Consider the following 22,758-nt stretch of genomic DNA (forward strand, 5'->3'; position numbering starts at 1 on the left):
ATCAAGCCTCTAAACCAACCTTCTATTTACAAGTAAAATGGGTTTTCTGTAAACAAGAAGCATTTTGTCCTAAGTTCTTTCTGTAGGGACTTGTTTATAGATATTTCGTTTATGGACTGAGTAGGGATATTTTTTCTAGAGCCTGATAGTGATGTGGTGTATGGGCCCTGAAAATTTACAACTGTGCCCATAACAATATGTTCCCTCATCCTCCACGCTGTGAGAGCTGTTACACTGAAGGGATCTTTTAGGAGACACAAACATCCCCTTCAAAGTCTGAGCATCAACAGCAGAGGGAAAAATGTGACATTCTTCCCTTTGCTGCAGCTCAAATAGGATGCCCAAATAGTCTTCTTTTGTGGACTCTGGGTTCACAAAAAGAGGACTTCCAAGTCTTTTCGGATAATTTTTTTTTTCACTCCAGTTTGCCGCAGGAATAACACAGGATTGACTGAAACGTACAGCCATTTTTTCCACAAACCAAACTTAATTTAAGCTACTTAAAGCAGTCTGTTTATTAATCCTGTACGACCATAAACAAAGCGGTTCACAACTAAAAATCTTGACACAGTATTATCATTACTTGTATTTAGTGGTGACGTGGGCTAGAACCACTCTCAACTCACCCGGTTGTATTACAGATATAAAATTCTATGAACACTCATTGAGTTGTTATATGAGAACGGACAGACGGACACAGGAAGACATGAAGTGCATTACGCACTTTTTGAACACGCATAAAAAAATTCGCCAAATAATTCAGAATGCAGCTTATCCTCGCTGAACAACTTTTCTGTTACGTTGCTTCGCTTTAACGTTATTTACTCGTTAATCTTTCATGTCTGTGGATGTCACGAAGTTCGCTATTACGTAGTTTGCTAACGGTCGCTAAGATAAACTGTTTGACGGGGCGTAAATGTGATAGTAGGAGTAGCTGCGGAGCGGTTGTAATTACTTCACTTGGCCTGGCGATACAATAAAACATTTTGTCTGAATATTTAGTTTAGAGGTATTGTGTACCGTGCAGGGTCCTCCGTAGTAGCTTAATCAGCAAGATATATCGCTGCCATGTTTGGAGGGGTCTGGGTTCGATTCCCGTCGATGTCTAGAGGAATTTCCACAGGCCTCTTCGATAGAAGCTATAATTAGCCGACTACAGGCGCGGGGAGTAGAGCTTTATTCTAGAAGTAATTCTCGATTTTTCAACCCGCACATGGAAAGGGAGGGGGATTAACTACCTCTTCGCTTTTGAAAAGGGATTTTTATATAAGCACATTCTTGCAAGCTTCTGCGTTATCTGTGAAGAGAATAATTTCCTATACGGTTGCTCCTTACAATGTTAAGACAATCTATCTTTAGTACTGTGTTTGCTCTGTATGGTATTTCATGATTTAATATATATAGTCATCATCATCATCCTTTCAAGGATTTAGGCCAGATGGCCTGTTCCGGTCTCAGTCCATCTTTTCTTCGGACGTCCTGGATCTCTTCTTCCAACTGGCCGATATTTCAAAATCTTCTTTGGTAATCTTGCTGTGTGCATCCTGTCCAAATGATTAATCAATTTTTCTCTGTATTTGTCGATTCTATCTATTATTGAATCAATACCTAATTCTTTGCGAATATCAGACCTTTTCTTCTTGTCTAATAACCTATAGCCACTGATACGGCGAATAAATTTCATTTCAGCACTTTCAATCCTTTTCTAATCTTTTGATTTAATTGTCCACGTTTCACTTTCATAGAGTAAAGTGGGTCTTGCTATCACCTTATAAGCATTTATTCTTGTATGCTTTTGAAATTTATTCGGTTCTAGGATATTTTTAATTAAACTTGTAACTTTTAGAAAATAAGAAAGCTTTAATTTTATGTATTTTTCTTCGACATAAGAAAGATAACATCCAAGATACTTAAATGAATTTACTTGTTCCAGGATGATATTTTCTATTACTATTTTGCTTCTGATTGGATAATTACCTTTAAATACTATAACTTTAGTCTTTTCATTTGAAATTTCCATTCCGAATGTTTTAGCAATATTATTTAAGGTAAAAACTGATCTTTGAAGTTCGTCTTCATGCTGAGCTATTATTATTTGATCATCCGCAAATAATAAAGAATTTAATTTAGTTAGTTGATCAATTTTAAAGCCACAATTGATAGTATTCTTCCATTCTTTGACTATTGCATTTACATAAATATTAAACAACGATGGTGACATCGGGCATCCTTGACGAACTTCTTTACGAATTCCTCCTATATAGTCATTAAAAGATATATAACTTAGATATGTATGCTCAGATTTAATTATACGTGTTTCCTTTTACGGATGGTTTTAATTATAGCGTATGTAGATATCCTACTGACTTCTTATGGGAAAGGAAGCCAATCATACAGTCAGTCATTACTCGTAATTTTAAATCTTTTTAATAACTTTAGTTCTGTTAAGCTTCAGTATATTTTCCTTTAGCATCTGAGCATCTGTTCTCGATCTCAATAAATACAATACATCAAATTAATGATATCCTGTAAGGTAACAGTAACGCACTGCATGAGTTTTCCCAGGTTAGATGGATTTAGTGCATAAATATTATTTTAAAAAAATACTTCTTTAGTTTATGCTCAAGTTGCTAAACCCCGTTTTCCTTAATGTTGAAGTTTTTAGGAGCACAACTACTAGGTTCAGAGAGGATAATGTTTAGAGATGAGGTAGTTATGCTTGGCTCTGTACAGTTACAAATAATGGTACTACATAAAGTTTTGCTAAATAATTTGTAGTAAAAATTTTGCTCAACAAAATTAACAGAACACATAAAACGTGCCCTAACTCGTGCAGGTTGTGATGAAGCCAGACAAATTTTGGTATGGTAGCGTAACACTAAAAGGAGGAGACAGCGAGAAACTTTGGACAGGGTATAAGGGACATTTATAGGGGTTGTATGAGAATTACCAAAAAGTTCACATTAGAGAAGTCGATAAAAGATGCTCGAAAATATGGTCACATGACATCAGTATGGCGTATGATCCCCTCCAACGGCTAAAGAGGCCTGACGGCGGTGAACCATAATCGATATAAGGGTGTCTATAAGATTCTGTGGCAACAGATACTGTTCTTCCACCAGCGCAGACAGCGCACCAAGTGACCGAGGAGTTAACTGTCGGGGTGCAATGAGACGCCCAAGGGCGTCTCACACATTTTCGATCGGATTTAAGTCTACTGATCGTGCTGGCCATGGCAGTCGTTGGATATCTTCAGTTTCAAGATATTCCTCCACCACTTGAGCTCTATGCGCAGTCGCGCTGTCGTGCATGTCAAGTAAGTCTGGGCCAACCGCACCCCTAAAAAGTCGCACATAGGGTTTGTGGATCTGTTCTCGGTATCCTCTGCTCAGTTATGGTATCAAAAACATGAAGGGGAGTGCGGCGAGTGATCATTATTCCGTGCCATACGAGAACACCGCCTCTAGAAACTGTCACATTCTTTGATGTTGAAAAATGCTACCGCATTCTTCCTTGTTGTCTCCCGATGAAATAACAGCTAGAATCTGTTTATAAGCTAAAACAGGACTCATCAGTCAGGGCTCCAAGTCACATGCTCATGGCAGCAGTTTCGACGAGCTCTGTGGTGGTTTTGGGGATAATGGGATACAAACCACTGCCTTCCTTGCATAGAGTCCACTTGAATTGAGCTTGTTAATACAGCCCGGTTGGAAATATTTTCACCTGTGGCCGCAGCAACCTCAAGAGACAGTTGTGACAGGATATCATAGGGTCCGTCTTGCTGTTAGAGCCAGATAGCAGTCTGTTCTGGTTGACGTAGCCCTCTGGCGACCTTTGCCAGCTCTTCTTGTAATGTTTACTCTCTCCTGAAACTGCTTCCATGCTGCGGAGACAACACTGTGTGACACATTAAGCCAACGTGCCACTTCCACCTGCGACTGCCCGGTTTCAAGTCGCCCAACGGCCCGTCATCTCAAAGAATCATCTAAAAGACGATGACTTGCCATCTTGAGTATTGGAGACGTGCTATCCCACTGAGCAAGCAAGCAACCCCCCCCCCTGAATGAAGTGATGTGGTCGTAACCTGTGTTTTTAAAGGCATGAATAATTTGCACAATGTGCGGCTCTGTAAGGTGTTAGATCAATTTCTACGGGATACTCGGAATTTGCATGCTAGAATACATATGACATCACATATTCGCCTTCGGCGGCACTATTCACAATAAAATATTCCTGGAAACATTTTGTTCTGTTAATTTTGTCGAGCAGTGTAACTTTAAGGTCCTTAATTACCATTCATCAGACCAGATTACCTTTTTGTACATTCTCAAATGTCCAGCCTTATTTCTTTGTCCGTTGTATCCGTAGCTGCTTGTTTTTAGCTGACAGAGCGGAACCTGGTGAAGCTCTCTACTGCTATACCCCCCCATCCGCCAAAGGGTTCGACGCATTGTGAGTGTACAGATTTACTTCCTTACATCCCATTGTTGCGCTGTTCTATCATTTGACCGATTGTGGCAAGTCTGTTAGACAGTACAACTCTGTTCACCCAACGTCTGCCTCTCACATCAATAAACTGTCTCTGACCACAGTTAGCTGAATGTTTTCTTATTGTTGGGCCATTCTAGTTGGGCACGTCTTGCAGCGACTATCATACCGAGCTCAAAGTCACTTAGGTCACGTTATTCTCTAGGTGAATTGCACACACACACACACACGGCCCTTTCTATCTGAATGTCTTCTTTATGCAGCCTGGTGCGGACACGTTACACTGCCTTTCACCATCATATTTAGTTGTTATCACGACCATAGCAGACTCGCACGTGGCTACGGTCGTGACAACAACTAGACCTCTTCCAGCAGCGCAGCAAGTGAAAATAGTCAAATCCATGGAAAATATGAACAGAGACACTATCAATGCGTGGTTATCATGAACTTTTCAAACAGACATAGAACAATACAAACGTATCAATTAGAAATGGTTCAGGGTGGAAAAAAAAAATACCAACAGAAATCTTGATAACAAGAGTTCCGCTGTAGTTTTCTCTGACGCTAACCATCCCAAAATTGGTTAGCGTCCTATACCAGTACATGGTATCTCTCTCTTTTCATAATGCCGATGACCTTATATGTTCCATATGTTCTATACACACAAGGAATGCTAGAATTATGAAAGCAATAATACGTTTTTAACTCGTCACATCATTCTGGGCCCCCCACAAGATTTTTCAACCATACCAAACCAGTGGACAAACCTCTCCCCCCCCACCAAAAGACACTTCTGAAAGTATGCTAGTTTCGTTACTAGTTCGGTCAGGATGAGAATTTTCCTACTCAATACGGTATCGCTCGTGTATTCAGCAGAAGACCAAATAATTTCAATCGCGCTGCCTTGATATTTAATTTAACATTTTTAAATTTGTAATGACATTTAACATTTTTTAATAATATTTAATTTATTTTTTTTAAATTATAGAAAAAAATTATAATTTCATAAATCATAATCAGTTTTTATTTTGCTTCTTGCAACGTGATCAATCAGCTGAAACTCATTAATTGCAACTGGTTATGAAAACAAAATGCAACCGCCGCCACTAAGTGGTTAAAAGTATTTAATATTAGTTAACTATTTGATTTAATAGAAAATTTGATAAACATAAATCACAGAAACATAATTTAAGTTAAATTTAAGTGAAATATGTGTGCCATTCAGATTTTATCCTTTCTTATTTTTCATTTTTTAATCATTAGGGAATTTTTATTTAGAATATTTTTGTCACTATTTCCAACATCATTTGTTTAAAAATCACTTTCCTTTTTCTTTTCTTTTCACAGATTCATCATTTCGCTGTCCTGTGGCTCGAGGACTCTTTCCATATGTATACGACTGTAACAAGTTCTGGTTATGCCGTAAATACCGACCGGTTCTTCTCGCATGCCCGCCCAACCAACTGTTCGACCATATTAGCCATTCCTGTGGGCGTCCTGGATGGGTCAGATGGTAAGATTTCCAAGGATAAGGCAGTGTATTTACATAATCTTTTGCCGTATATAAGAACTAAACTGGTTTAAATTTAGAATCAGAAAACTATCCACCTTTATTTGATATAAATGACTAACAGGATAAAAAGAAACGAAAATAAACTTAACCCCCATATTCAAAATGGAGTGTCCCTGAAAGCAGACAGACAGTGGAAAGATGGAACAGGAAGAACAATAAAGAAAAGTATAAAATGCCACGAAATCAAAAATATGATTTTTGAAAAACGAAAATTCTATCGTTTTAGAAATTTACTTTAGCCAACAGTAATTACATATGGGTATAAGCTTAATTAACCAGGCAAGGAAGGATAAGCTTAATGATTCGATTTAATCTTAAGTTGCATTACACCTGCACGAATTGCATCTGACCGAAAGTATTAGAATCATGTATTTAGTAAAACCATAACTGGTTCTTTTCAGCAGGCATTACGATGTAGCGATTCCATCATTAGTAGCACAATGTATCAGTTATAAATTTTCAACAGAATCCTTTTTTCTTTTTTTATGGTAACCTTGATTCAAAACACTGAAGGTATTGGACCTCATTCGTACTCTAGTATCGTTTTATGGATTGAAGGTTAAGAAAGCAAGAAATACTTGTTGGCGTCGGACTTCAATTTCTGTAGATTGTAATTTTCAAGAATTCGATACGAAGAATGATTAGAAGTTATAAATGAGAAAAAGGGCGTTCCATGAACTGCCTTTTCCTCATTTATAACTTTTTGAACCGTGAATAAATGATGCATGAAGTGTCCATTTATATACATGTGGAAAAGGCATGCAGCAAAAAGTGAATGTCTGTGCGATAGGGAGTTTTAAAATGAGAGATTATTAATGAACCTAACTGCACTACTCCAGATATGGGAAGAATACTCCATGGCGGGATGAAATTATGATCTGTATGGAGTTAGCAGCTGCTTTGAACAAGAGTGATGTCGAGAATGAAAGAGAAAACCCCAGTTCTTTCAGTGCAGAGAAAATAATCTTTATGATAAGCATATGTCATGAAAGGGTAGAGGCCGGGCAGTGGCAGCCAGCTACAAAGTGCCACAATAACACTGAAAAAATAAAACCAAATATTTTTTTTTGCATTTTGTATTTATAAATGATTCATATTTATTTTGTTTATTACTGATTTTGTGTTTATTCTGTATTTATAACAACCGAATCTATAAATGATTAAATATTTAATCATTTAATAATGTAGGTGTGTTCGTAAGTCGATAGCTAAAAGCGATGTGCCACTCTAACATTGCTGTCATAAAGAGAGAGATAAAGCAAATAACCACTGTATACTCATAGTGGCGCTTTGGAACTCTTCTCTATATTCATTCGAAGAACGAATGAATGGGCCAGACAAGACTGGCTCCAGTTTAAATCTTCAATGCATTTATTAGTGTTTATTTGAAATCAATAAGATGACTGGGCCGGCCATGGTCCAGTGGCCTCCGAGTAAGGAATTTGCGAGTTCGAGCCCATACACTGCAACAAAAAAATGGACACCCCATGGCGACTGTGACGCTGCAAATCCAAATGTCCTTAATAATTCTATATGTATATGTAGTAACGACATAATTGTCAATTCTTCTGGCCTCGGCCTTGAGAATAAAACAGATTTTTTTGCGAAAGGCAACGATCCCTTATGGTGATGGAAGATACAAATATGCCTATAACAGCCACATTATTAAGTATGAGTACATATAATTTTATCTAAAAATAGTTGCATATAATATAACTGCATGTATAGTTTAATATTTTTGTGGTGGCAAAGTTTAGTGCAGTGTCTTGTATCTATTAGTATTATCATTGCATAAAGATTTCTTAATTTGCAAAAGAAAAAAAGCCTTTTTTTTTCTCCAGAAATACAACAGTGGATTTTAGAAGGATTAAAGTTCGCTGAGTTTTCTTCTTTCCAGTGGAAAACAACCTGCAGATCAGCATTTAAGTAACTGCTGGTGGATATTTGAGAATTTGTAGCTGCAATTGCACAGAAAGGTTTGCAAAATGTGTTCGGTACGGTGGGAAGATATTTACCAAGATTAAAATCAGTAGGAAGATCAACTATTAAAATAAGTAAGAGATCATTCCTGTTCTTACAAGAACCAACTTTGATGAAGGGAAGAATTATTAATATCTGATCATTGCCAAGAACCCGATTAAATGACTTCCTGGGACTTGTTTTGCTCGCGAGTTGTGTTTTTCCCACTCTGGAATATTAGGGTATATCCTTTTACCAGTAAATTATAACACGATAAAGGTTTTCTAATATGGACTTACTTTTCTCATATGGAAGAGCTTTACGAGTTTCCCAAGTATTGCACTAGAAATTAGGTACAATACTTTAAATATTTTAAAGTACTGCAATACCAAGTAACTCGTTGTTTTTTTTTTTTTTTTTTGGTAGTTGTTGGCGCATAGGCTTCTGTGGCCATAATGCACCTCCCAAGGTTTTTGCAGTACTTTGATCCAAGCCCGAGGCGGGAATCGAACCCGCGACCTTTGGGTTGTCAGGCAGGCAGGCAGGCACTTTACCCACCTGGCTAGCCCGGTCGGCGTAACTCGTTGTGAAGCTTCACAACGAGTTACTTGGTATTGCAGAGTAGGTAAGATGAAAGTAAGAGTGTATCGTCCTAAAATTCATAATGTTTCCAACTAAGAAATACTCAGGCATTTGCAAAGCGAAATTTAGCAGAGAAGGTAGCAAACCGAAGCTTAGCGAAGAAGACTGTCGTAAGGGGCAGATTTTTGAATGCCGCTAACTTGTCCATTATTAAATTTCAAAAATATCCTTCCAAAGCTATTCCCATCTACAGTTGTAATGAGAAATAATATTCTCTTTAATAAAACTCTCTAAGTGTAACTTATTGAGAAACCTCAGTGTTATTAGTAGAGAGTGATTTTATTTAAAAACGTGAGCTTGAACCATAGTCACTCAAACGCATGTACTTCTGTACCCTTCTTGACCACACGGCTACTGCAGAAATAGACAGTTGCATTCGTGGTTTTACTCGATAACAACCAAATCGACGCCACGTAAAATCTATCCATCACACTACCACCAACTTCGTTGTGTGCGGTACAATCTGGGTGAAACCGTTCAGATTGTACTGCACAATTTGGACCCATATCCAAGTGGATCAATCTGATACGCACATTTATTAACAATCCGACTCCAATTTTTATTGCTATAGAGGTGTTTTTGAATTTTCAGCTTCACCTACTCAGAAATAGTCATTTCATAGACTCAATTTTAGTTTTAATGGTATTAGTTATTTAAATAAAACTTTCACGATCTGTCATTTTCTTACAAAGCGGGAGCGTTACAACCATGCGTCTATTGAAATTATTACATAATACTGTAATTACACTTAATTCTTGTCTTCTGTGACTTAATAATGATCACGAAAAATCAGATGCACGTAGCGTGGCATAGTTGCCGAGTGGTCAGGAGCGCGAGTGCTGTAGCACACGCTCTTTGAGTGGACCGGGGTTCAAGCTCGTGATTGCTAAATACGATGAACGTTTGTATTGATTGATTTATGGTACACTCCACTGACCTGGTGGTTGTGCCGGAGTATGAACAATAGTTTATTTTACATCAGTTAAGATATTTGAAATCAAATTTAACTTGAAAGTAAGTGAGAAGGCTGGACCTGAATTCGTTAAGCCATTTCAGTTACAAAACCAAATGTTTATATTTTTCTTACTTATGTACCGTAGTCTGAAAATAAAAATAATGCAATCATAGACATTTATGTTGGAGTGAGTAACCTGTATGTGCTCGACGACTCTGGCTGGGCCCACACATTTGTAGGCGCGAAGCAGCACTGAACAGGAGATAGAAACATGAGGAATCATCTTCTCAAGAATTGCCGATTTGACAACCACATAAAAAAATAAATTTTCTGTTTATACTCCGGGGCGATCACAAGGTCAGAGTAGTTCGCAAGATAGGGAGAATACAAAAATATCTCCGTATTTGGCCTGAACCCCGATCACTCAAAGCACGTATACTTATGTCCTTGCGCCTGACCTCCATTACGGTGGCCATCTTCCATGTCATCAGTGAAGCTTTCAGAATTACTGATTTCATTAAGAGAAATGCTTTTGTTTTAAAAATTGCAGATATGCTGTCCTGTACAACACACCCATTCTACCAGTCATCGACCATACCTCTATTGTTTGGAATCCCCATAGGAAGTTAACTTGAAGCTGTCCAGCGTTACTTCGTAAGGTTCCTCTCCTCCAGGAATCCTCTGTTCTGCCATTCGAATTACTGTCAATCACCCTATGTATACTTTTGTCTTAAAACTCTTGATGTCAAAAGAATCCTAACTAATTTAAAGTTTATCTATAAAATACTCTTTGGGAATTGATTCTTCTCCGGAACAATTGTAACTGATCAACTTCCATGTCCCTCCTTGGCCAATCTGACATCAACAGACTTTCCATATCCATCTGTCCACGCCATCAAATAGTGATTTACGAAATAAAGTTCTGTGAATGAACACTCCCCCCAGTTGCAAATACACAGTACAAACGTTGTTCAGTTAAACCATATTCAACGTTTGATAATTTTCATCGTGGCTGTGGAAAAGGGTATCTGCACTCAAACCAATACGTCGACATGCTAGTTCAGAACAAGGCCTGCTTCATTTCGCTTTCCTTTTGGCACAGTTGTTTTGTAATTTTTCATATGGCATTTCAAATAGGCGGCGCGTCTTTAATGGATCACATCGATGATTCGATTTTTAATTGCTGAAAGAGAAGGACTATAAGAAATTCATAACAGAATGCTGACTGGTATATGGAACGGGTCTGCGCGGGTAGCACAGTGGTATCGTCACCGTCCTCCCCACACCGGGTGGAAAAGGCCCAGGTTCGAGTCCCGTCGATGACGCGAGGAACTTTAATGGGATTTTTTCACTTCGTGGCTGAGTTAGTCGGTCTCGTGCGTAAATAGCAAGGTTTCTCCCCCCCCCCCCAGAAACTGGGGTTTTTCGTCCAGAAAAATAGACAAATCGACCAAAGAACACACGCAATTAACAGACATAAGACACACTGCACGGCAGATGAATTTAATTATTCGGGTGGCCTAAAAATAATAGTTTTTTTGGTATATGGAGCGGAGAGTTTAGTATGTAGTGAGGGTTTCTACTTAAAAGCCGTTGTCAGTATGGTGAGGAAAGCAGTAGAATACAGTGTAAGCATTCTCCAGTCTCCAAAAGCGAAAAAATACCGATTAAATCCAGCCTTTGTACGCAAGATGTTTGAGTACCTCCCCGTGCTTCCCAGCGCGTCTTTTGAAGCAAGGCATGAGTCGGGCTGGCAACGTGTGGGTGTCCATTATCATGAAACAGGATAATTCTTTCTTTGCCTTACAACCTGCCACGGTCGCTTGCGTGTAATGCTGAGGTCCAAGCGTTTAAAGTTTCCTCATACAATTCCGAATTGATCGGGGCGCAGCGGTGCAGTGCTCGCAAAAGTTCATGGTCGTGGAGTGGGGGAGGTTTAGGAGCAACACGATTACTATTGATCTTGGAGGCACTGCGACTTTATTTTAGGGCTTGTAAAGTATGTCCATCAGCGGCCCTCAGACTGCCTATATCTGGCACTGCGGCGTACAGATTTCTTACCATGTGATGTGAATTCATCTTTGGGATATCCAGTATCAAGAACCACCTTGCATTTTTGCAACTGATGGCAACTTCCTTGCATTTTTGCCACTGCTAATATTATACTAACTGGCAGAGGTAGAATAACATTCAGCGTTATACATTACAGCGACGTTCCCTCGCCACGTCTCATCGAGTACAATGATTTTAATTGTGCTTATATGGAGCCAGATGGAAAGAAGAATGGCGAACGGATTGTTTTTAGTGATGAGCCATGGCTCTGTTTGGTGAATTATGGCAGAAGGATCCGTGTGAGTTCTGAAAGAATTATTCCTGACTATATTCAACAAAAATGTACATCAGGCATCATGATATTAGTGCTATCTCTTGTAATAGTCTCTCACCATTTGTTTCAGTTCATGCCTAATTTCACAGGACGAAGTTACGCCATTGCTGTTGTTGTTGTTACGCCATTGCTGTTGTTGTTGTTACGCCATTGCTGTTGTTGTTGTTACGCCGTTGCTGTAATTTACATAATAGGGGATATTTGCATAAATACTGTTCCCTTAATGTCAATTTGAAGGGACTAGCTAACCCAAACACGGGTAAAATTCTCCTTAAAAGGATATCAGGCACTTTTCTGATGCAATGCTAAGGCGCATAACGGTTTGCACTTGCGCCAAAGCAGAAGGAGATTCGTGCTTCTACTGATGTATGCTGGTTTTATACCTAAACTAACTAGAGAACTATCTTCTGATGTCTTTTATCATTTACTGCAGCAATTTTTCTGACTCTGAGCGTATGTTATAACTGTGTGTATTGGTGTTTGTCAAATAACTTGAATATCTCTAATATTACTCCTTTATGAAAAAACTTGGAAAAATCTACAAAAATCAAAGAATTATTGTCAGTTTTAAATGCAATGTTGTCATGAATCTACTTCGAAGACTCAGCATTATCAGAGTATGTGATTTACTTTAATTATCGACTTGGGTGAAATGAATTGTGTAAAAAGTACAAAGTATAAATATTGAAGCATAAACTAACGTAACTGTGGCTTATTTTAAACCACAGTTATTTTAATTGTTTAGCATAATACGCCACGTAACTAAAGCCATGATGTGTCGGTGTACTGTGTTGTTAAACTACGTGTGTTCTATGTTTCGAGGGATGAAAAATCTGAGTTATCGGCCGGGTCCAACCATGTATCCTCGCTTTTTATGGTATGAGCTTTTATGGTAATAAAGATATTTATATTAATCTTAATTAGACAGGATTATGAAAGTTGCAATTAAAATATAGGTATAAACTTCAAGTTTTGTTACTTGTAATTGGAGTAATTCGATGTGACTACAAACGTATGGGAAAACATTCGTGACCAGTTTCATTCTACTCGTGTGGATCTCCAATCCAGACGCTGGATTGCTGCACATGAGTGGATCTCCAGTCCAGAAGCTAGATTGCTGCGCATGAGTGAGTCTCCAGTCCAGACGCTAGACTGCTGCACATAAGTGGATCTCTAGTCCAGACGCTGGACTGCTGCTGTAACATAACACTGGAGATCCAGCGTTACGTTATAGCAGCAGTCCAGCGTCAGTGCAGTGACATTTCCTACATTTATTCTGTGTAGTAACAGTGATGAGTGATAACCATGGCCTTTAACAAAACTCCATAAGAAAAAATCCACGGTAGATTAACTAAAAATGAGATCGCCAAAGAGTTTATAAGTTCAATCCATGACCTGGGAATTGATGATCCAAAACGTCTAAACACCGAAGTGATCATGCGCTATCTTACTTGGCATTTCTGCAATAACATTCATAACATTAAGGAACCAAAAGGTTCTTCCACAGGGTACATATAGGCCTATGTAAAGCGCAGAAGGCCAGCTTGTCATAACGTATTTCTGTCATAATATTCACGATACTTTTGAAAAAAACAGGTTTTCCAATAGGGTTCTTACACGTAGAACGCAAGTGGCCCGCTTTCCGGGAATCAGCACCTTCACGCAGCTTAAATGACTCGTGTAAGTTAATGGGAGCGCACACAGTAACGACGTCAGGAGTGATCATCGCTGGTTTGTGTAAATTCGCCTTCTTGCTGGAATGAATTTTAGTTTAGGATTTCTGGTTATCAGCGGCTGAAGCAGTGGACATTGTGTTGTTGCTGGGTGCTGATTGGAGAAATGAATGGGAAATATGGCAAATATGCAGAAACAAGAAGTTCTTGGTTTGCGTCAAGTCAAGCGGTGATGAATTACAAAGTCCGAGTATGGCAGGTTTCTTTTTTTGTACAGGGGAAAGATGGAGTTTTCAGTTGGAGTTTTTTTAACATATCCGAGAGCATCTATACGTTGCTTTCTACATATTTTGAAGTTATACGGCATTAAGGGCAACTTGCTACAATGGATAAAAGGATGGTTGAGTGGGAGAAGACAGAGAGTGGTGGTCAATGGATAGTGCTCTACGTGGACTAATGTTATTAGCGATGTCCCTCAGCGTTTGGTGTTGGGCCCATTATTATTTTGTACATTATATCAAATGTACAAAATACATTATATCAAATGTACAAATTTGATATAAGGTATATCAAATATAATGTCAAAGTTTGCGATGACACAAATGTTGACAGGGTTGTTAATAACAGTAATGACAGTATGCTGCTGCAACAGGATCTGGAAAAGTTGGTAGATGGGCTGATAAGTGGCACTGAAGTTTAATATTGACATAACAATGAAGTATAACATTGACATATGAAAGTACTGCATATGGGTAGCAGTAACCCCAGAGAAATGTACCAATTATGTGGTGTTACACTCAGGGTAGTGGAGAATGAAAGAGACCTTGGGGTAATTGTGCAGTCAGATATGAAGTTTTCTGAGCAATGCAGATAGGCTGCCAGAGTAGGTCATGGAGTCTTGTCAATGATACACAGGAATTTTGCGAGCAGGGCTAAGGAGGTGTTATCCCTTTGTATAAGGCAATGGTCAGGCGACACCTTGAGTACTACGTAGAGGTCTGGAAGCCTCATTTTAGGAAGGATGTATAGTTGCTGGAACGAGTACAGAGAAGGGCAAGAAGACTGGTGAAAGGAACAAAGGGGGGAATCTGATGAAGAAAGGCTTAAGTTCTGAAAATTGTAGCTTCTGGAGACTAGGCACCTACGAGGCGATCTGATTGAGGTGTATAAGGCCTTGAACGAATTGAGCAGGCTTAATACTGAGGAGATTCTTCCTCTTGCTCAGATTACAAACCTGAGGGGGGTATAGATTCAAACTGAGGAAAGACAGTTGTTGAATAGATGTGCGGAAGTTTGCCTTTAGCCAGCGGGTAGTTGATTGCTGGAACAAACTTCCATCTGTTGTTGTGGAAGTTGATAACTTAAATAAATTCAAGGTAGAACTAGATAAACATTTGGAATGAATGGATCAGTGAAATGGGAAGGTTTTTTTTTTTTTTTGGCTGATGCTGTATGTTATGTGCTTGCTTTCTTGCATTATGTGCCTCTACTAATGCTAATGCTAATGGAGGCTGTTAATGGGGAAAAAAATCCATATTTTTATGATAATCCTAACTCTGGAACTAATCTATTATCGAATAATACACGGTTCTAGATTATTGATTAACTCATCCATTATTTTTCAGATTAATCGGAATTCAGAATCAAATTGGAATTTAATTCTCAATTCCGATTAATTTCAAAAAATTTGAACAGTTGTTATTGTGAACCGCGAAAGCAGAGACACAAGGTAATTATTGTATTGCTGTAAAAACATATTTAACATATAATATTCCCTTGTACAGATATCTCTACAGATTTTATAAACAGCTATCAGATTTTCAACAGATAGTTTTTAGAACGGCAACACTGCACCCATATTACCATAAATTTATAGTTTATTACTTATATGACACGAATAGAATTATTTACATTTTTTCTTTACATAATTTAAAAATTTGGATTTTTATGGCTATTAGTGAAATTTGGATAAGTATTATAATTTCTGCCTAATTTTAAGTTAGCACAACGAAACTATGGATGGAATCTTAAAGAAACTCAGAGAAGTATCGATTTCATTTAAACCCCGGAAATCGAGAAAAAATATTGCTAGAGCATTAAAAATAATAAATTATGAACTAATGATCAGAAAGAAGGCGCCCTCCAACCAAGGACGTTAAAAATATTCAGCTTGTAATTGGATAAAAGAATATACGTTTTCTTTTTTTTTTCCTCCCCCCCCCCTTTTTTTTAATCCCAAGGAGTCATTGCAATTGAATAACACGTTTTGCAGCATTGGTAATTACTGCAACCTTACCAGGATACACGCTGCTGATTCAAAGAAGATGTGCTGGAAATTGAAGTAGCTGTCTTCTGTGCAATTCCGGCTCGAGGTTTTTTTTTTTTTTTTTTTTCCGTTAAATCCAGGCTTTGGCGGGTATTTTTATTGATGCTTAATATTTTCTATTGCCGACTACAAAACTTTCGGTAAAGAAACTCTCATCCTATACGCATAGATTTTCACTTTATAACACTTGTTAAATCAATATTAATTTCATATCTGAACATTTAGTGATAATATTTTTTTTCAATTTTTACAAGGAAACCAAGTTCGATTAAACTTATCAATGAAGGTTTGTTTTTTCATAACTGCCTTCACACTTTGACTAGGTAATTTATTTGGCTGTCTTTATTATTGATTCGTACTACAACCAGATGTAAAGGATGGTTACATCATTCTGGCAGGCTCTTTTCCATTCTCTATTTGGTAGCTGAGTCTTCGTTGCCAGCACAATGGCTATAACTGCTGTTCGATTTATATTTGTGGAAAATGCCTTTCTAGGTTAGATTCTCGTCAGAATGGGATGAACGTTTTCTTCGCACTACAGATGAACTGGTTTGTCTCAAAGAAAGAAACTTCAGTTTTTCATCCTTAAAAAACAAGCTCATGATTCTCGTAGAGTTTTAGGTGCATCAGCAATACTGCACCGTATATAATATGTCTGTAAATTGCGTATTGCGTGTATATTGTGGTAGATTTGCTGGACAAACAAACTCGAGTTTCCGGGAGAGAAAAAACTGTGCTATCCTCACCTGAGACCGAGGTCGTTATGAAAAAACGTCCACAAAAATTCCTTCATTGACGCGATTCGAACTCAGGTCTTTTCCACCCAGTTTGGGAGGACGCCGATTCTACCAACTGTGCTACCCAGGAATGCTCAAAACATGCAAACTGACTATAGACTGAACATAATCTACAGACACAATATAAATAATATATTACGTGTTTATTACTCCAGGACGATCATATGGGATCAGAGGATTTTACAAGACAAAGAAAAGAATATTTTCGATATGATAATATTCAAGAAGTTCTAATGATTCTAGTACGTGCCGTGTGTAATCCTGTACCTTCATAATGACCACTTGGTTACAGTCGCACGATACCGACGCCTCATGGTCTTAGTCACCTTGGCGCGTATTCTAAACAGTCAAATTCAAGATAATCCAACTTCTTCCATCCCTTGACCTGAAATAGGGGCAGTTATCTAAAACTTATATACAATGATTGGGACCTGCTGCCAAACCTGCAAGAGTGTCCTCGAGAAGAACACTCCTACCAACACCCAACATAGTCATCCTAAAGTCAACAGGACAAGATGAACATACAAGCGAAGAAATAAAGAAGGTGGTAATGGAAAACCTGCGGAAAGACCTCGAAGCTATCCGAATTAAAGCAATAAGGAAAACAAGAAACCCAGGGATTGTAATAGAAACGGAGACCAAGGAAGAAGCGGAAATAATCATGTCCAATGCAAAGATCCCAACCTTGGGCCTTACTGCGGAAACCCTAAGAAGAAAAGGGCCATCTGTCATAATATTTGACGTGGACCAAGACATCACCCCCGAGACTCTAACCGGGGAAATCTATAGGAAAAACCTACAGAGAGGACTACCAGAGAGGGATGAAAAGCTAATGGTAATGCCCAAGTATAAAACAAGGGCCAGAAGCAGCGGAAACTGTAACTGGGTAGTGGAGCTGGCCCCAGAGGCCTGGCAAGTCCTTCGGGAACAGCGATCAATTTATATAGAGTGGAGTAGCCACAGGTACAGAGAACACGTGGCTATAGTAAAGTGTTTTAGGTGCTGCAAATATGGGCACACGACACACACATGTAATCAAATGGAACCAACCTGCGGCCACTGCTCCGAAAAGGGGCACAACTTCAGTAGCTGCCCAAACAAAGCAAAAGACCCTGTATGCGTCAACTGCAAGCTACTAAGGCTAGATCATACGCATTCCATAAGAGATCCAAAATGTCCGACATATCAAAAGTTCAAGTGTATATATCAACTCAGAACCGATTATGGGTACGCAACGTAAAAAATATAACGATGGAGTGCTAAAAATTCACCAAATAAATGCGCAACGTGCGAAAGCAGTGGTCGCCCAAGTATGCCTAAAAGCAGAAGAAGACAATGCTGATCTCATCCTTATTCAAGAGCCCTACACTCACATGAAGAAGGTTAGGGGATACCCTGCTCAGGTTTAAAATAGTACAGAGTGACGAAGATACACCGTGGGCAGCAATTATAGTCCGCAACCCAGAAATAACAGTAACCAAGATCCCACAGTTATGCAGGCCATGGGCAGCATGTGCACATATAATCAGCTCTGTCGGCTGCCTATATGCAGTCTCTCTCTACTGCAGACCTGGCGTCGAGATTGACTTCGCCATTACATATCTCCAGGATGTCCAAACTACCCTAGCAGGACAGAGGATCATAATAGGTGCCGACGTCAACTGCCGATCCCCAGTCTGGCACAGCGCCACGCCGGACCGGCAAGGCACCAGAAACGGCCAAAGACTGGAAGAGTTCCTGGCTAACTCAATATTGACGGTTAAAAATCAACCTTTCTGCCTCCCAACCTTCTGTAATACACTTTGGGAGGCGACCATTGACATCACCCTAATCACAAGAAATATCGATTCCCACGTGACCGACTGGACGGTGCAAAATGCTTGGACCACGTCGGATCACCGTACCATCACCTACCGGATACAGAGAACCACAGCAAGAATCGCAACAGAAAGGACGATGCTAAACAGATTTGCAATCTCCAAAGCCAATTGGGAACTCTACCGAGAACAGCTTATTAGTAGAGCCCAACATGATAGAATTGGGCAAACCAGACAGTATGGCCAAGAAATAAGAGAGGACCCAGACGAACTGCAACAAATAATAACAAACATCATAACCAAGGCAGCTGAAGTTGCCATAAAAAGAAAAACGCTTTCGAGCAAGACCATGCCCTGGTGGACCCCAGAGCTGCAACGACAAAGGAGATTAGTCCAACAAAAAAGGAAGGAATATCAGAGAGCACGGAGGTCGTGGCCACCCGCTGAGGTCACTTACCTGCGCCGCCAATATACAGTACTGAGAAATACTTATACCGAGAGTATAAAGAAAAGTAAAAAGTCCTCCTGGGAACGACTGGTCTCAACTAAAGGTAATGAGAATCCCTGGGGAGTGGTCTACAAGATCACAACAAATAAACTCCCCAGGGGGGAAATAACCACAGCAACTATAACGCCGCAACGCACCCTCACCACAACATGGGACGACTCGGTGGCCAACATTTTGAACACCATTATAAAAGACCCACCGAATATACTCACGGAAGACCAACAAGCTATCATACAGGCAAACGAGACCTATAACACCCAACAAATGGAGCCGCCAATTACCATGGATGAGCTGCAGGAAGCTGCAACACAAATGCGCAACAAGAAATGCCCTGGCCCTGACCTCTTGGACCCAGAACTCGTTAAGAGGGCGGTGGAGCACATACCGGAACCCCTGCTGCACCTATTCAACTGCTGCCTCAGAGTGGGCCATTTCCCAACTAGCTGGAAAACAGCACATCTCAAGCTCATCCTGAAAAACCCAACTAAACCACCTGAACAACCAAACTCTTACCGTCCTATAGCGCTGCTATCAACACTAAGTAAACTCCTGGAGAGAATACTACATCGAAGAATACTCAGCCACTACAAAGAAGCTGACCTAGAGTCACCCAGACAATATGGGTTCAAACCCGGACTCTCCACGATTGAAGCAATTCGGAACCTCCTAGAAAGCGCAGCACAATGTAATGAAAAGTACTTCCTGGTAATTGCGGTCGACTTCGCTGGGGCGTTCGACACCCTCTGGTGGCCGAGCGTCCTGGGCAGACTCCGCAAGGCAAAAATCCCCATGAATTTATATAATTGCATTAGATCCTACCTCTCAGATAGAAAAATCAGGGTAATGGCACCGTTCCGGAGCCTGACAAGATCGGTCCGCAGGGGCTGCCCGCAGGGATCTGTCCTGGGGCCGCTCCTGTGGAACATTGTTTTTGATGAATTCCTGGCACTCGACTTGGGTGATGTCAACGCACAAGCTTTCGCGGATGATCTCGTCCTAACGGTGGCAGCGAGCTCTAGATCACAGTTAGAAGCCCGTGCAAACCATGCACTGCAAGTGCTCCAGGACTGGGCAAACCTGCATACACTGGAGATTTCCCCGACCAAAACGAACTCAATTCTACTGAGAGGAACACTCAACATCAGACGGCCGCCCCAGATAAAAGTAAGGGGAAGCACAATCAAACTGGCAAAACAGATGAAATACCTAGGCATTATCCTAGATTCCAACCTGTCCTTTAAACAACACCTCTTATATCTGAAGGAGAAGCTGAGAAAATACGCAGCACTAGTAGTCAGAGTAACACGCAGAGACTGGGGACTAAACAAAAGAACATTATCCCTCTACTATAAAGCAATTTTCGTCCCAGCAATTACTTATGGAGCCCCAATATGGTACGTCAAAGCAAGAACTGCAGTAAATAAAAGAATCCTCGATACAATACAGCGAAAAATACTCCTCACCATCACCAGGGCGTGTAACACGGTGAGTACCTGTGCGTTGCAGGTCCTGGCGGGAACTCTCCCTCTGGACCTGGAGGTGGCGAGATGTGGGTTGATGTACTACCTGGCAAAGGGAACACCGACCACGTTTGACACTTTTACACTGGACCCTACAAACAACCACCGAATGGAAAAACAGAAAATCATGGAACACCTGAAAGAAACTTGGCAGAGGAGATGGCAAGAGACGACCAAGGGTGAAGTCACACGGAAATTTATACCCTACGTAGACAAGACCTATCCAAAAGCCCCCAAATGGTTCTACCCAGGACTGAACACCACCTTCCTCCTGACGGGCCATGGGCCCTTTAACGCAAAACTGAATTCATTCGGACTGACCGAGGACCCAACTTGCACCTGTGGCAATATGGAGACGTGGCAACATATCATGCACAAATGTGAATGCTATGAGGAACAAAGATCAGTACTCATCACCAGTATAAAATTTGTACCAAAAGACAATGAGCATCACCTCCTGGATTCGGAAGACGAGTACACCGCGTTCAGCCGCTACGCCCAGGACATCTTTAACAGAAGGAGAACAGAAATCGCTATCCGCAACAATATGGAAACATCTGAATAGAAGAACTCCATTGAAACTAACCAAGGAGGAGACATTCAAGACTACAGCATGAACATACCGCATGACTACAACCGATCAGAAGAAATTACCAACAAAGATAACTCTCCATTCATGACCTGGTGCAAATGGCCAGGACTGATGCTCTCAACGAATATGACTACCTGAATTGACATCAAAGCAGTACTACAAACTGACCAGAGTCATCACTCCTCTTCCTGATCCCATAAGATGAACACGAGACAAGTGAGACTGAACCAAGACTGTGACCCACCTGAAGCAACACTGAACTGAACATCCAAAAACCATGACTGTGACTGCAGCTACGCTGTTGCCTCGCCTTTTGGCGATCTGGGTTGGACACCTAGTCTGGCCCACTTTCTCTCCATATCCTGGCGGTGGGAGGGGCCGGGACCGTCCCCTCCCCCGTCTCCCCCGTTTACTTCTCCTGGTGCGGCATGGGCATGCCACACTGATATCTGGGGTCGTCTACCCTATTGGCCTCATACTTTGTCTTTCCCCTCCAGTCTTCAGTCTTTCCCCCACTCTCTCTCTCTATACATCACAGTGTACGCCCCACACGACAAAATCTTAAACTTCCAAATTATAACAGCCAAATCGTGCATCAATTCCGAAACTTAACCTCATTAGCGAACCACCCCCTAAAATCGCGTTATTATTATTATTTTTATTTATTATTACTATTTTTTTTTTTTTTTTTTTTTTTTTTTTAGGCCCTAGCCACTGAAATCTCAGGAAATTAGGTGGCAGGGCCTGCCAGAGTAAATAATTATGCTGGGTGTACCTGGTCTGCCTCCACGGGGCTGAGTGTGGGCAACGTTGGGCCCCAGCAGGGGTCTAGCGGCTAAATGGCCAGAGGAACAACGATACACAACACAATACTTCCAAATCCCATACACTTTTAAATCTCTGGCCTTAACAGTGATCTGTTACACTCACAAAGAAAACCACGCGGAGATGGGGGAAACCCCTGGTGCCGTTTGACACGAACACACTTTACACTTCACTTTACACTTACAATGATTGGGGTCAGAACTAAGCAGGAAAAAAAAAAAAAAAAAAAACACAAAGCGGTAACGAGAATCGAACATGGAAGTTTTTCCGAGCTATTACCGAACGAGAAATTAATTTTTCATGAAGTACCGGAGTCTCGAAGATTATCGAATTGCTGATCTAAGAAATTACATAAAATAAGTCGTTGATCTGTTTAGGGAGTAAACTTATTTGGAAAGACTTATCGAGAGAGAGAGAGACGAAAAGAAATTTTCCACTAGCACAGACAACAAGATAATTGGTTTTCTTGTAGGAAGATACTTTCTTCTCAAAATTGTAAGTCAGAGAATTTGGAGAAAATTGGCTACGAAGCCTTGCATAGGCAGTTACTTCAAGGTTGGCTTAGTTTCTTAATCGTACTCACTAAAAAAACAATAGACAGATAACATGTTGATTCTCTTTTACCGAGGGCAGTGACACGGTGGAACGGCCTAAAAGAGGAAAGTTACGGCCTAAGAAATTTTTAGTAAAATTTATT

The 22,758-nt window shown here is 40.1% G+C and overlaps 1 protein-coding gene across 1 annotated transcript in view; it reads left to right on the top strand.

The window, feature by feature from the left end:
• LOC150087955 (uncharacterized) overlaps window positions 1–22,758 on the top strand; it is a 54,797-nt gene that overhangs the window by 29,634 nt on the left and 2,405 nt on the right. The window contains exon 3 of the mRNA XM_090370525.1: window positions 5,836–6,001. Within this exon, the coding sequence (XP_090226651.1) occupies window positions 5,836–6,001 (166 nt within the window). The remainder of the gene's footprint in view (window positions 1–5,835; window positions 6,002–22,758) is intronic.

This window comes from Mastigoproctus giganteus, chromosome 3 (assembly GCF_048544385.1).
Source record: "Mastigoproctus giganteus isolate SK-2022 chromosome 3, ASM4854438v1, whole genome shotgun sequence".
In the NCBI taxonomy this organism is placed as follows: domain Eukaryota; kingdom Metazoa; phylum Arthropoda; class Arachnida; order Uropygi; family Thelyphonidae; genus Mastigoproctus; species Mastigoproctus giganteus.